This window comes from Anoplolepis gracilipes, chromosome 12, assembly GCF_047496725.1.
Source record: "Anoplolepis gracilipes chromosome 12, ASM4749672v1, whole genome shotgun sequence".
In the NCBI taxonomy this organism is placed as follows: Eukaryota; Metazoa; Arthropoda; class Insecta; order Hymenoptera; family Formicidae; genus Anoplolepis; species Anoplolepis gracilipes.
In genome coordinates this window covers 6,498,706-6,512,698 of record NC_132981.1, presented here as the reverse complement: position 1 = coordinate 6,512,698, position 13,993 = coordinate 6,498,706, and the positions used below count along the sequence as shown (strand labels likewise).

The 13,993-nt window shown below is 28.9% G+C and overlaps 1 protein-coding gene across 6 annotated transcripts in view; it reads right to left on the bottom strand.

Annotated features, from left to right (window-relative positions):
• Window positions 1-12,365, bottom strand: part of Cnc (NFE2 like bZIP transcription factor cap-n-collar) — a 96,285-nt gene extending 83,920 nt beyond the window's left edge. For 2 of the 6 annotated variants that reach the window (XM_072903484.1, XM_072903486.1), the window contains exons 1-2: window positions 12,165-12,365; window positions 10,661-11,817 (exon numbers count right to left, since the gene is read on the bottom strand). In XM_072903484.1, coding sequence (XP_072759585.1) covers window positions 10,661-11,122 — 462 coding nt within the window. In that variant the 5' untranslated portion in view covers window positions 11,123-11,817; window positions 12,165-12,365. Of the gene's footprint in view, window positions 1-1,603; window positions 1,768-2,160; window positions 2,404-10,660; window positions 11,936-12,164 lie in introns of those variants that run through there. The other 4 variants (XM_072903485.1, XM_072903487.1, XM_072903488.1 and 1 more) reach the window with 4 other exon arrangements.
• Window positions 12,366-13,993: the final 1,628 nt, after the last annotated feature.

Below are 13,993 nucleotides of genomic sequence, written 5' to 3'. Positions count from 1 at the left end.
TCCGGTCCTAAACGTAGTTGTATACGCATCATATCATATCATGCGAGCTGTTTTTATCGCAGCAAAGTGTGATATAGCTAAGGAAAAATATATTCCAGTTCGTGCAAGAAAATAATTACATTGATATCAGCATTTGCGTTTTCTTTAAAACAAAACCAACAACATCATTTTTCTTGACAACCATAACCAGAACTGTAGAGAATTGTGTAGCTAGCAATCGATAACTAAAATTTTTATAACGTACGCTGTTGCTCTGTCAAACTGTTTTACCAAGAGAAAACACGAGAATCATATGTTGAAAGCTTGCTACAGTTATCTGTATTTACTTACACATCTCAGACTTACATTTAATTATGAACATTATAATAGAAAGTATAAAAAAATACTTGTTTTCATATTTCACGCTTAATAAACAACATTTTTTAATTTATAAATTAAGAAAAAACGAACTCTGGCGAATTAATCTTTAAAATGTAAACACTTTCAAGTCACACCCTATCATAATTTTATTCCAATACAAAAAAAAATTAATTTAGAGATTAATTGAAAATATTATTGCGGCAAGAATGTAAGGACCTCACTGTCGTTAAGATGATAGCAACACAAACTTCAAGTTTCCAATTATAATTGTAATTATTTATTTAATTGAAAAGAAATATAAAACTATCAATATACTTTAGATGGTATGAGAGATAAATTAAGTAGCATCATTGTATTAAACATGAAAATGTATTTGCACTTGCTGAATAATTTATCGTGATTTATCGACACAATTAACTGTCTAAAACAAATTAAAGTTTGACTACGAATACAACAAACATTTCCAATTCGATTGCCAAATGCGCGTGTGAAAACGCGTGGGCTTAACCCGCGAAGGTTACAAGAGCGCTGCACTCTCTCATGAACGAACGTACGTTACAGAATAGGCGCGGTTATTTTTGCAAAAGCTGTCTCGACCTTGTTAACCTTGGCGATAATCTTTTCTAAAAACTTATCGCGAACATTTTTCTGCAATACGTGAAAAAAATCGCATATTTTCCTAGTGATCGACTTACCTATAGTTATCTGACTAATTTTATGGCCCACAGCGAAAATAGTGCGAAACGTTGTTTACATTTATCGATGCAAAATACTGCGACAAAGACAAAGGTTGTCGCGCTAGTTAATCTGTAAATTGGCGACGTTTCATCGTGGACCGCTCTGATTCACGGGAATCCTCCTTGAATACATTCGCCATAAAATCATTCTAATAAAACTTTTAATTTTTATGTTTATCTTACCTTTGCAGCTTAGAGATATTTGTCTATAATATTTTCTTCATCGTGAATGACGATAATTTGAAAATGATGCAATGTAGATAGATGTACAATAATTAACAGAAATCTTAATAAAATATATTGTTCGAAAGTTCAACGAAATATCACTATTATATTTTAATATTGTGCAATCTCCAGATATTTAGGTAGTTTTAGTGTTGAAAAAAATTAAGATTTTAAGAAACGTAGAATTTGTGAGATTGAATGATACAGTTGCGCTCATGTAACTGATAAAACAGAAAAAAGAATAGAAAATGTGGAAAAATTTCATATTGTTAAAAACTTACCAAAATAATATGAAAGAAGTGTATATTATATTCCGAACATTAAGACAGAATGTGCTGTAGACGTGTTGCGTAGCAGACAAATGTAGAGGTATTGACACACATAAGCACAATCGCAAGTTTTAATAAAGTTTGAAATATCTTCGAGAAATTTAAGATGTGATATGATACATACCTGAAACAAAAAGAAACAATATCGTCGTTAATTTAGACTAATCAGTAAAAAATAAAAAAGGCATACATTAATATAGTTTAACTTGTGATTGTATTCTCGTAACACAAAAGATATTGTAAACGTTTTTAATCACAATGTTGAGCCTATATCGACATTTTCCTGTCATTTACCACGTGTATTGTAAATCGTAATAAATTATCTAATACTCGAGTTTGTAAGCACCGAAAATATGATTTCGTATTACCTTATCAATCCTAACAAATACCGACACAATATCTTTCTTATAAGGAAAACTAAAACTATATGCCAACATCCTCTAAAGCCGCCTCTTTTGTAATTTAAATATCTGATCCCAGAAGCCTTATGCGAACAGTATTGTGCGTACGTGTTTTATTACAGCACGTGTGTGAGTGGCGATGTTTTTCGAACGAAAAATTAATCCGGTAGAATTCGATGAAAAACATACATCGTCCGACACGAACACAGTGATCATCCTTGGTTGCTTCCTTTTCCTGCGCGCCATCTGACACGTGCGAATAAATGATGATAATCTCAGCGCTTCGATTAGTTACACGCACGACCAAATATGTGACACACAGTCTCTAACCTGAACTCGTCTTGAGCGACGTGTTGCCTGACTGCTGGCTTGCACCTCGGTTGCGACGAGGCGCCTTGCGTCCGTCAACCGCGGACACGGGTCGTCAGGGTCATCGTTTGCATACGTTCGCGATGCTGATTTATGAAAATTTATGGAACGCTCGATGAACATGTGACGCGATGACGATGGAACGTTTGTTTCCGAACGAATAAAAACTTGTTGAAAGGAATCTCGGCAAAATTTCGATTTTTACTCTCGACAAAATTAGGCTTTATAAAAACCTCAACTGCATAAAAGTCAAATGAGCCGCAGTCCTAAATGTGTGTCAAATAATTATATATTTGATTTTAATTCTGGTATGATATTTTGTGAAAATGTCAAGAGAATTTTATGATAGTAGGCAATTTATATAAATTTTATTAGTTTATTTTGTTTATAAAATTATGCGTATTATTTGAAAAACGAAAAAGAAAGAAAAATCATAGATTTATGCAAGAAAAAATAAAATTTTACATGCAAGATTCCTGAAATTAAATTTAATATTAATTACACAAGTTTATAAAAAACCTATTATTATTGAAGTTAATGCCATAACATTCCTTACATCTTTATTGATATGTTACACTACGTTAGTGCAAAGTATTTAATATGTTAATATTTTAGATGATATAGCGGCTACCCAAAATTGTTCAATATAATTATCCAATCCTCGGTATCGTGTGCAAAAAATTATTCTAAACAATGTATTAGCAGTAATATTAGTTAAATAAATATTTAATTTGCGTAAGTGTATATATATATATATATATTTGCACAATTCTTACGAGCTATTACGACTCACAAGCAAAATAAGTTGATGATTCACAGAAAATTAATATATATATATATATATTACGTTCGTATAATAATCAATTAGAGATAGTAAGTTGTATTATCTGCAATATAGAAACAGATTAATGTAAAGGAGGAAAATTTTAATGGCAAACAGAAGTGTGTTTGTAAATAATTTTTCATTGTACTAATAAAAATCAAGGTCTTTTACGATTAAAAGTAACGGATGTAATAAGGTCTATAGATATATAAATGATGCATATAATAATGATATATAGAATGTAACTATCTATAAAAAATATGTAAATTTTAATTCGATGAAAATGTTAGTTCGCAAGAGATTGTGAATGATAGTTCAATTCGTTCAAGGTAATCATCATTACGTTGTTTACTTTAGAAGACGCTTCGTCTTCTTCAAATCTCTAAATAGATTTCATACGATTGTATGTTTAATCGCTTCACATTTATTCTATACTGAAGCTAAATATTTTCGACCTTTGCATTCTCGTGAGCAAGACAATAAAACCAGTAATATAGACAGCTACGCTACAAAACAACAATAAAAATAAAAATTCACTAAATGATACAAGTTAATCGATCTGATAATAAAAATCAAATTCACATTATACTAAACTATGAATGTTGAATGTTTAGAAATTATTCGATTTAAAATATATCTTTGAAAAAAAAATTGTATTCGAAAATTTTTGCATCTCTCTCTATCACGTGTTAAATAAAAAATGTTAAATTTTGAAAACTTTAGCTTCGAAGAAATCTTTAAAATTTTAATTATCTTGATATAACTAATGAGACAAAAATACAACATACTTAGACATGACAAATAGTCAAAGTATTAGACAATACAATTAGTCAAAGTATTAGAGACATCAGATAGATTTATCCTCTATGATTTAAATGATTAATAATAACAGTAAATAGATACTATAAACAGTGTATAGATATTATAGTATAAATTTTTATTATGCACATTTTTTGCAGCAAATTCTTTGAAAAAAAATACTTGAGGATAAAATGCAATTGTAAAAAATTAGCAGAAAAAGACTCGTCGGCATAATTCGAGCTTCGGTAACGTTAAGGAACGAAGGTCAATATAACACGTCGAGGTCAGACATTTTACTATCTCTATACATATTCGCTCACTTTGCTTTCCGTTTATCTGTTAACCATGTGTACATAGAATCCAATATTTAAATATCAATTATATATACTCAAATTTCTTGACGTATACGCATTATCTTTTATATTTTTTAATAAAGATTTTTTTACATGTTCTTATATAATGTATAATATAATATAATAAATCATGTCTAAAAAATATTTATTGTCTGAATATGTTGCATATTATTATTTAGACAATTATTTACATCCACACAATGGCAATTTGTGAATTTTATATTTCACCATTAATAAAATAATCTAATAAGTAGAGAGGAAAAATTGCTGGTTGGACAGTTGACATATTTCAAATTTTTTAAAAATAGTTATGCCAATCTTATATTTAATATGTCTCATTGTTTTGTGGTTAAATACTTTTTTATGATTGAAGAAATGGAAACTTACTGTTTTACACCAGCTATTCGCTTGCCAAGCTTTAGTTAAAGTCGTGCAACGATTGCGCAATAAGTCAGCGTGTCTCGAAGTAAAATGTATGTAAACGAAATGTATGCAAATAGGCAATGAATTAAATCAGTTTTCGATTTCTCATTACAGAATAAATGCTCACAAAGAATATATTAATCTTGACATTAATCAAAAAATATATATTTTGATGTAAAAACATTTAAAAACATATAGTAAATATTTTTAAGAATATATTTGAAAGATAATTTCAGAAAATTGTTAAAAAAAATTTTAACATTGCTTTACAATTTTTAACATAATTAGAACTCTCAAATAAAAAAAACATAAATACACACATAAGTCAAAACTACATGAAACTGTTTTAAAATGAATAAAAATCTTGAAAAAAGGTCTCATATACATAAGAATAACCTCTATGAACATTGACATATTCTCTATAAGTTGATTATAACATTGATATATTCTCTATATTTTATCTTTAAAAAAAAAATAATTTTTTATTAAAATTACGAATGTGCTTCGAAAAGTACTTTAAACTGTTTTCCTTGAAATTTATTATTTATAACAAATTAATTTTAATAATTAAAACTTAAAAAAATGCAAGAATATACTCAGAACTATATTAAAATTGTAACATAACGAAAATCAACTCGTCTTGAAGTGCCAACAAGCATTATCGTGTTTTATAAATTGTCTTCTTTAATCACTACAAAGAACGTGTAAAAGACGCATTTCAATTACAGTAGGGCAGTTTGCCAATTTCGATTCGTCAAACCCATCTGTGTTCATTGCTATTGAAATGCGTACATTTCTCTCGAGACACGCTTGGTTGCAGCTGCCTTTCTATGACAGGGGAAAGTCCGACATCTACATTCTTTCATCCTCAATTTTCATCCACAAAAACATTTGAAACAAAAATTTAATTGAAGGAGGAAACTATAATTTCCATGTAATAGTTTTCAGGAAATTAATGAGAATTATTTCAATAATAATTATAAAAGAGATCTAAGTCATCTTATTAAAATTTTCTCTCTTCTAAAAAAAGAAAAATAATTCTTTCAGCAATTTTCAATTTAAAAACTGGCAAAATAATAATATATAAACGTACTAAAGTATTGACGCAAATGATCACAATTGTTTGATACTCAAGTCAATATTGTGGTTCCAAAATATCATAAATACGAAATACGGGCAAAGTTTGTATATCACACAACATTATATCATTTATTATCTATACTTGATAATATTCTGCGTAGTAATTTTCAATGCACGACAATAATAAAAACTCTGGTCTTTGTTGCGGTATTTACCATTAATTATTCTATTTTAATTTGCATCTGTACAAATGTTACATTTAAAAAAGACATGACTTTAGAATATCGCGATGGAAAGCTTTACAAAAATATAAAATGTAAACCATGAGATTTACATTGCATCAATCATTCAAATATATTCTTAACACGTAAATTGAAAATAAAAGGGCGAATCTCTTTTCATGAGCATGTTAATAATCGCCTCAAAAGTCCTCGACCGGTTTCTAATTCTGGATGCATATATTACTCTGAAAACGAGAGAGTTGCACATTTCAATTCGCACAAAATCGTGGCTGCATCTGATTTTTATGTGTTCCTTTTTTCACGAAGTCATTTTTAACGTCCGCACACGTATGTGTTTGTATGCAATTATTTTTGTAATCGAGGCCGTCGTACGAATATCACACGAAAAGCTTTCGGCAATATTTCGTCGAAATATTTCCTTGAATAAGGCAGCGGTTAATTTACAATTACGATCGCAAAAATATGAATATGATCCCCCGTGAAATAAATTGAGATGAATTCTGCGCTCTTCGAAATGCAATAAATTCATTTGATGTCATCTGCGTGTTGGAACGAGGCCAGATGTTTAATTTGGAACAAGACGATTCCCGGTAATGTACGGAAAATACACTTACGTGTGTTTTTCGTCGCATTTAGTTAACATATAGAAATAATTACACAAAATTATCGCTGCCATAATTATTTTGACATACTCTAATTTATATATATATTTATATATATTTTTATTCGAGTTTTCATATTGCTTCGAGCTTTTAGAAGCTCGACGACTTTATTCGCTGCAAATATCGCAAATATAAAAAAGTCCTAAAAATTTTGAAGATAAGATATACATATTGTTGTAATTAATAAATAAAAAGTTAAAAACGTGACATATTGATGTGCCAAATGCATGTAAGAGATACATGTTTTCTTATGTCTCTTCTTTGTATCATATTAATCGTGACTCTTTTCGGCAATGGATTATATCGTTTCAGAAATATTTTCGACACAAGAAATGTTTACTTATCATGATGCACATTTGATGTACAAGCACGTTTCATGAAATAATACTTCACTTAAAAGTGAGACAATTTAACATATAAGAAAATCACTATTATTAAGATATGCATATAACGTCTTTATTCTGATTTATTACATCAAATAAATTTAGCAATCTACTTTAATTTCTTGAAAATAAAAAAATTATTAATATTTTAATATATTTTTAGATTTATGCGAATTGTATTATTTAACATTGTAAAAATAAAGAGAAAATTGCTATATGTATAAAATTAGCTTTAAAAAGATAATTATACACACACATATACCACATTTATCAACAAATTGTTAACATGTTACTAAATTTATATTCAGTTTCTCAATAATTATCGTCAAACACATTTTTACATCTGCTAAAATATGCAAAAATTTTAACATTCGATGTGGTCGTAAATCGATACTACCATCAATATCCTTGCTAATTCAAATTTCATGTATGAAGGTTTTTATTAAAGTAAAATAGCCTAGAAAAGATTACGTAGATGTATGCATGATATCAATAACTTGATTTGACCTCAGTTTACCAAAGATCACAGAATTCTATTAGTAACCAAATTTAGATGATACTATTCTATTCTGATTGAATCAATTACATAATATTTTACTAACAATGTCAAACCTTTTTTTGCGATTTTAAATATAATTTTAATTAATAGACTATCACGTATTAAGCACATGTTTTTCTTTTTTATACATAATAATATACATTTTTACGTTCTTTTTTATATATCTTCAGTCTCAGAAATATCATTCATTAATATGTTTTCCGGGACAATTTTGATTATTATCTTACGTTTCATATATAATAATCTTATCAATTATTAAAAAAAAATAAATTTAAATTATATTTAACACGGAGAAAAATAAAAAAATATAAATAAATACTATAAATATTATTTAGCATTGCACAAGTACATATTTCAAATTTCACTATCTAATTTAGAATTCGAAAATAAACGTTCCGAGAACGTTCTAATCCCACAAATATGAACTCTGTGTGAAAAAACTCACAATAACCAGAAATAATAAATAATTTTATTAAAACATGATATGCGTTGTCGTATAAATTGTATCATTCATCGTGAAAGGCTAATCAATTTATTGCATTATCATTGTTTATCATTTATTGCAGATGATATCAATTACGATGTGCTTTTTATCATAAAGAGAGTACAATTGTTCGTTTTAATCTTCATTCAATCGATCAATGCGTTCAAAAGGTCTTAAATCTGCTAAAGAAGGCCATCATACGGAGACATAGATTCGCAATTAGTTAACCCAGATAGCCAGTATAGGTAACAAGGACACTGTCCTGCGAAGGAAAGAACTGATCATTGTATATATGTAACTTGGCAAAAATATAGACGAAAATATAGATAAATTTCGGAAAGAGGCCGAATGCAGTCACGCTTTCAGGATATACAACAAAGAAAAGTGAGTTGTGATTCATCAATTCGTTATTTTTCTGCACGCGTTTCTATTTATGGCATCAGCTAATAAACTTCATTTTTCTCTTTCTTCAAGGTTTTATAAATAACTGGTAATGTGTGCTCTTTCATAATGTGTAATATATGAAAGTAATGTGATGTCTCCAAAGAAGACTAACATTAAATGTTATATATTCATTTCTAAATTAAAGGCAATCTTTCAAGAAATACCATAGTTTTTTACGTCAAGTATATATTACATTAATAAATAATCTAATCTAATTATAATTTTTATTTTAATATTTTATATATACATATATATATATATATATATATATATATATATATATATATATATATATATATAATTTAAATATAATTTTAAACTAAATATAATTTTTTAGACTTCTATATCTATTTAATCTATTTGATTTCTTCTAATAAGCGAATATAAAATATAAAAAAATGAAAAAAAAGTTGATTAAGCTAGATGTAAATATAAGCATTGTTGTATAAATAACGTGTAGGATTTTACAAGGCAACTTAAATTGACATTAATAAAATAATTGAAACTTATATAACGAATTTAATTGTTTAAAAAAATATGGAAAACGATAAAAGGCAAGAAAGAAAAAAAGCAAAGAACGAATAGTAAAATCGCTTACAAGAATTCGCGAGGTCATTTACATGATGCGATTATATTGCTGTAAAAAGCGATTGTGTTCTCTTTTCAACTTATCGTTTCTTTCAACGTGACCGCGACGACGTACGGTTATTTTTGATTCTTTTAACACGGTGGCTTCTAGCAAAGAAAAATAATGTTCCAGATACACTGCCAAATATTATTTTTAAATCTGATCGGTGCATGCAGTTTGACGCGTTCAGAATTTACGTCATAAAATCGTTTATTTTTGTTTATTTTTTTTTTTTATTAGAAAATATAGGATATTATATATAATTGTACTAAAATGTTAATGCTCTTGTGTGAAATTTTTAATAGCTCAATATTATACTACTTTACCTATAAATAATATTTATAATTATAAATATTATAATTATAATTATGTAAAAGAATATACTTTATATATACTTTATATACTTTAAAACCGTTTATTTTTATGTTATTGGTTGAAAAATATTGTAAGCTATTATATATATTTCTACTAGAATATTAATGCTCTTGTGTAAAATTGATAATTCAATATTATACTACTCTATCACAAATAATTAAATAATATTTATATTTAAATAACAATTATAAATAATTATAAATAAATAATATTATAATTGTAATTATATAATAATTTATAATTATAAACAAATATCGAATAAACTATATATATACTTTATATACTTTGAAACCATTTATTTTCATGCTATTGGTTGAAAAATATTGTAGGACATTAGATATAATTATACTAGAATGTTAATGCTTTTATGTGAAATTGATAACTCAATATTATACTCTAATTATATTATTTGTAATTATCAATATTATTTATGTTAGAGTATAATATTGCGTTATCAATTTCTTCCAAGAGTACTAACATAAATTATATCTAATATCCTACAATATTTTTCAACCAATTATATAATAATTTATAATTATAAATAAAGTATATATACTTTGAAATAAAAATAAATTAAACAAAAAGAATGCTTTTACTCATCCTAAAAATATCTAGAACCGTTTAAAAATGTCTAAATAATTAAAATTTTGTACTCTGTATTATATATAAATGCTAAAATATATAGCAAACACTTTATCGCTCAGTGTACTTGTTATATAAAATAAAAGCAAAATAAAATAACAAGGATTAGCATTACCTTGTAAGAAAAATATCTTAATTATTATGTATAATAATTAAAATATCAAATAATATTTTTAGTAACATAAAGATATGACATACAATTCCTATGATATGTAATGATTCCTACAATATACATATATAATATATTCCTACAATATATATATATACATATTGATATTCTAATCCTTGCCATTTTTATGTATTATAAATCTGTATGGTTATAATCAATTGAAAAATGTACCTCTTGAGTAAGTTCTGTTGCGCCAACTGGTTCTGCAGGGCTTTGCATAGAAGTTGGTGGATCAGGAGACGTCATGTTTCTTGTTGTATTTGTTGAAACAGGTACACTAGGACCTGCTAATGCTGCATCTCTATTAGATTCGTCGATATTTAATAGATAAGCATGTATAGCATTGAGGCCAGAATTCATTCTGTTATATCTCCCTAATGAATTAAGTTCTTCAAATAGATCTCTTTGGTAATTTAGAAGCATGGAATCTGGATTCTTTGGATGCACAAACATTGGACGATGGACAATTGTGTGATCTGTATGCCATCCTGATCCATTATTGAGATCCAAAGATCCTACGTTGAGAGTTTGAATATCTAAACCCAAATAAGACTCAGGATCTACACGTAGCAAGGAGAGTAGCAATGCCAATTGAAGGAGCTCCTCCCGGTACAGTTTCTTCATACACAACATCTTGCTAGCTTGTTCCAATCAACACAGACAAAAACAGAGTTCTATATATCTTGAAGTATTGTCACAGTGATTTGTTGTCCTTGTTAAGTACAAATAATAAGTCTGACATCATGAATATATGATGTGATTCCACAAGACATTCATTGGCACTGTACGTATGTAATATTAAACTATCCTCATGAAAACAAAGAATCTTCTCGTAGAACAACGACGGTACACCGTTCACACGATGAAATACATTTCGACGATTCCTGAGTTTCAGTTTTTAAGGTTAGAACGCACGAAGCAGTACCGTGCGCTCACTTGCAGTTTTTAATTTTTAGAGGTCCAGAGGAAAGAGTCGTCGAAAAGTCGTCTCGTCGCTCGTAGCGCCGGAGTGAAAATAAAAGAGCCTTGTTTTCCCGAGCAAGCGGTATCTTAGGTCAGTTACACGAGACCGAAATAACCTCAAAACGCACGAGTCACATCACAAGCTACGGTGCAGTCGCGCGCGTCGCACACGCATGCCTCACGAGTCGCGAATATTCCTTTGACAAGTGGCTCAGCACGCCTAATCCTCGGCGGCACACTCGGGTACTATCCAATTGCGATGGTAGCGCGTGCGGCGCGAGATGTGTCAAGACAAGTATGACATACCACGCGCGGATCAGCTGCGATTTGACATGAGCGGAGAGGACAAAGAATTTGACAGATTCCTGTGGTTATAAAAAGGAGGATATGAGCCATTATTTTAGCGGAGTTTATACGATGATATAAGAATTAATCTCACTCAATTATGAATTAAATAAAAAAGAGCGAGCGCCTAAATTGCATCTGTAATTAAAAACAAAATAATACATAACTTTATTGTAAAGATAAAATAATACTTTAGAATAAATAAAAAAAAGAAAAAAAGTTTGAATGTAAACACGTGTGAGAGGTAACTCCTAGAATTGAAAGCGCTCTCTTAAAAAAAAAAAAATAAATAAAAAATAAGACAGGTTGTTATAATGACACTTTGATACATATGTATGTATCATATGTACTATACATTGACACTCACACAAAAAAATTGCGAAATGGATGCGCGAGTAGTTTGCGAATTATGCGTCGCATTCGCACTTTATGTCATAACTGACAATCTCACGCGGGGACGAAGAAACATTTCTCTCGTTCGGGACACTTTTGCGCGAACGCGTGATGCGATTGTATATGATATACGCGAAGAAACCGAGCGAATGAACGTTGCGCACCTTGCCGGGAGAGATCGTTCGCGATGTGTGACTCAGCAATCGCGCTCCGACACGAGGTGACGTCGCGTGCTCATCAGGGACGTGTTAAGGCGCGAATTTCCCCGCTCATTTTTAAATCGCTCGCGTCAAACTATTATTGTTATTATTTACATTCTCTTTAATTATTTAGCGCAGCAAAAGCAACTTGTCAGCGATCTATTATATTATCATTTTGTTCGCGACTTTCATAGTTTTGCGATAACTTAATATCGTAAAGTGTAAAAAGAAATTTAAATTAAAAAATATGTTATGTCTGATCAAAACACGCGCATGCAGATTCGAGATCAATGAAATTTCAAAAATCAAATATATCAATACATTTATTGACAACAAACTCGCAATTCAAAAAATTGCAAAAATTAATGTAATTTTGTGAATTGTGCAACAATGCAATTTTTTAAATATACTCTTTTTGATGTAAAGTTTTAAATATTCTTCTATTATTTCTGCTTGATCCATTGCAATGTAAGTAGACATAGGTCACATAAAAATGCAAAATCACCGTGTTGATAATGAGTCCTGGTAGTGAATAATGATTAATATTGCATCGCGATGTTTATGCCTACATTTATATAACACAGTGATTGTATTATATTTTTATTATGTTTATTAACGATGCAGAAATATTATACGTTATTTCTATATGAGTAGGATCTTGTATGAAAAATATGCATTATATATATATATATATATATATATATATATATATATATATATATATATATATATAAACTGTTAGAATATATTTTACCGAGTCAGAGACTTATCTTCATATATTTTAGAAATTTAAAATCGAGATATTTTATGTAATAATTAATTATTGGAAACAAAAGAATAATGTATCTTATTCTACAATCAATTTTTTCAGTAGACTTTTTATTTCGACAGAAAATGTGCAATTAAAAATTTTGATTTTAAAAGTTGATGAAAAAAGAAATATCGTATTTCTTTAAAACCGAGAGAATTTCGAAAAACTTAAAGTATACGTTCCTGCAGCTTGATGCAAACCTTGCGACTCGTGTATCATGCCGGTACATGCGGTTCTACTTATAGTAGAATAAAATAGATCTATCTGCTATACGCAATGTATTGCGAAATGGAACATGAGCTAGTTCTAACAAATAAGCATACGTGCACTGTTTTTATACATTCCTACACACGACTTTGAATTCACAGCAAGAGATCGTCCATTGGGCTGATTACGAATCATAAAGCAAAGTGATGCAAAGCTCAATCTCTTTGTAATTACGCGCAATATGCATCGCAATACAAGTTGCGTCATACTCTGTATAATTAGGGAAGATAGCTGTAATTTACTTTATTTTCTTATAGTCGGTTTACATGTTATTTACATCTTATTTAGTGATGAATTGGCGTCTAATTTTGAGCGTGATGTATCTAGCGTAAATTTAATATTACGAATTGAAAGTCGTATCACTGATTATCTAGCCATCTTTTAAGAAGTAAATATGCATAACATACTCTCTACGATGTAATTTTCATCTTCCACAAAACAATTTACTTTCTCCGCGACTGTGTTTAAATAATATGTATATACCACTCTTTCAAAGATAATTGTCATATTTAACAAAGTTTCACG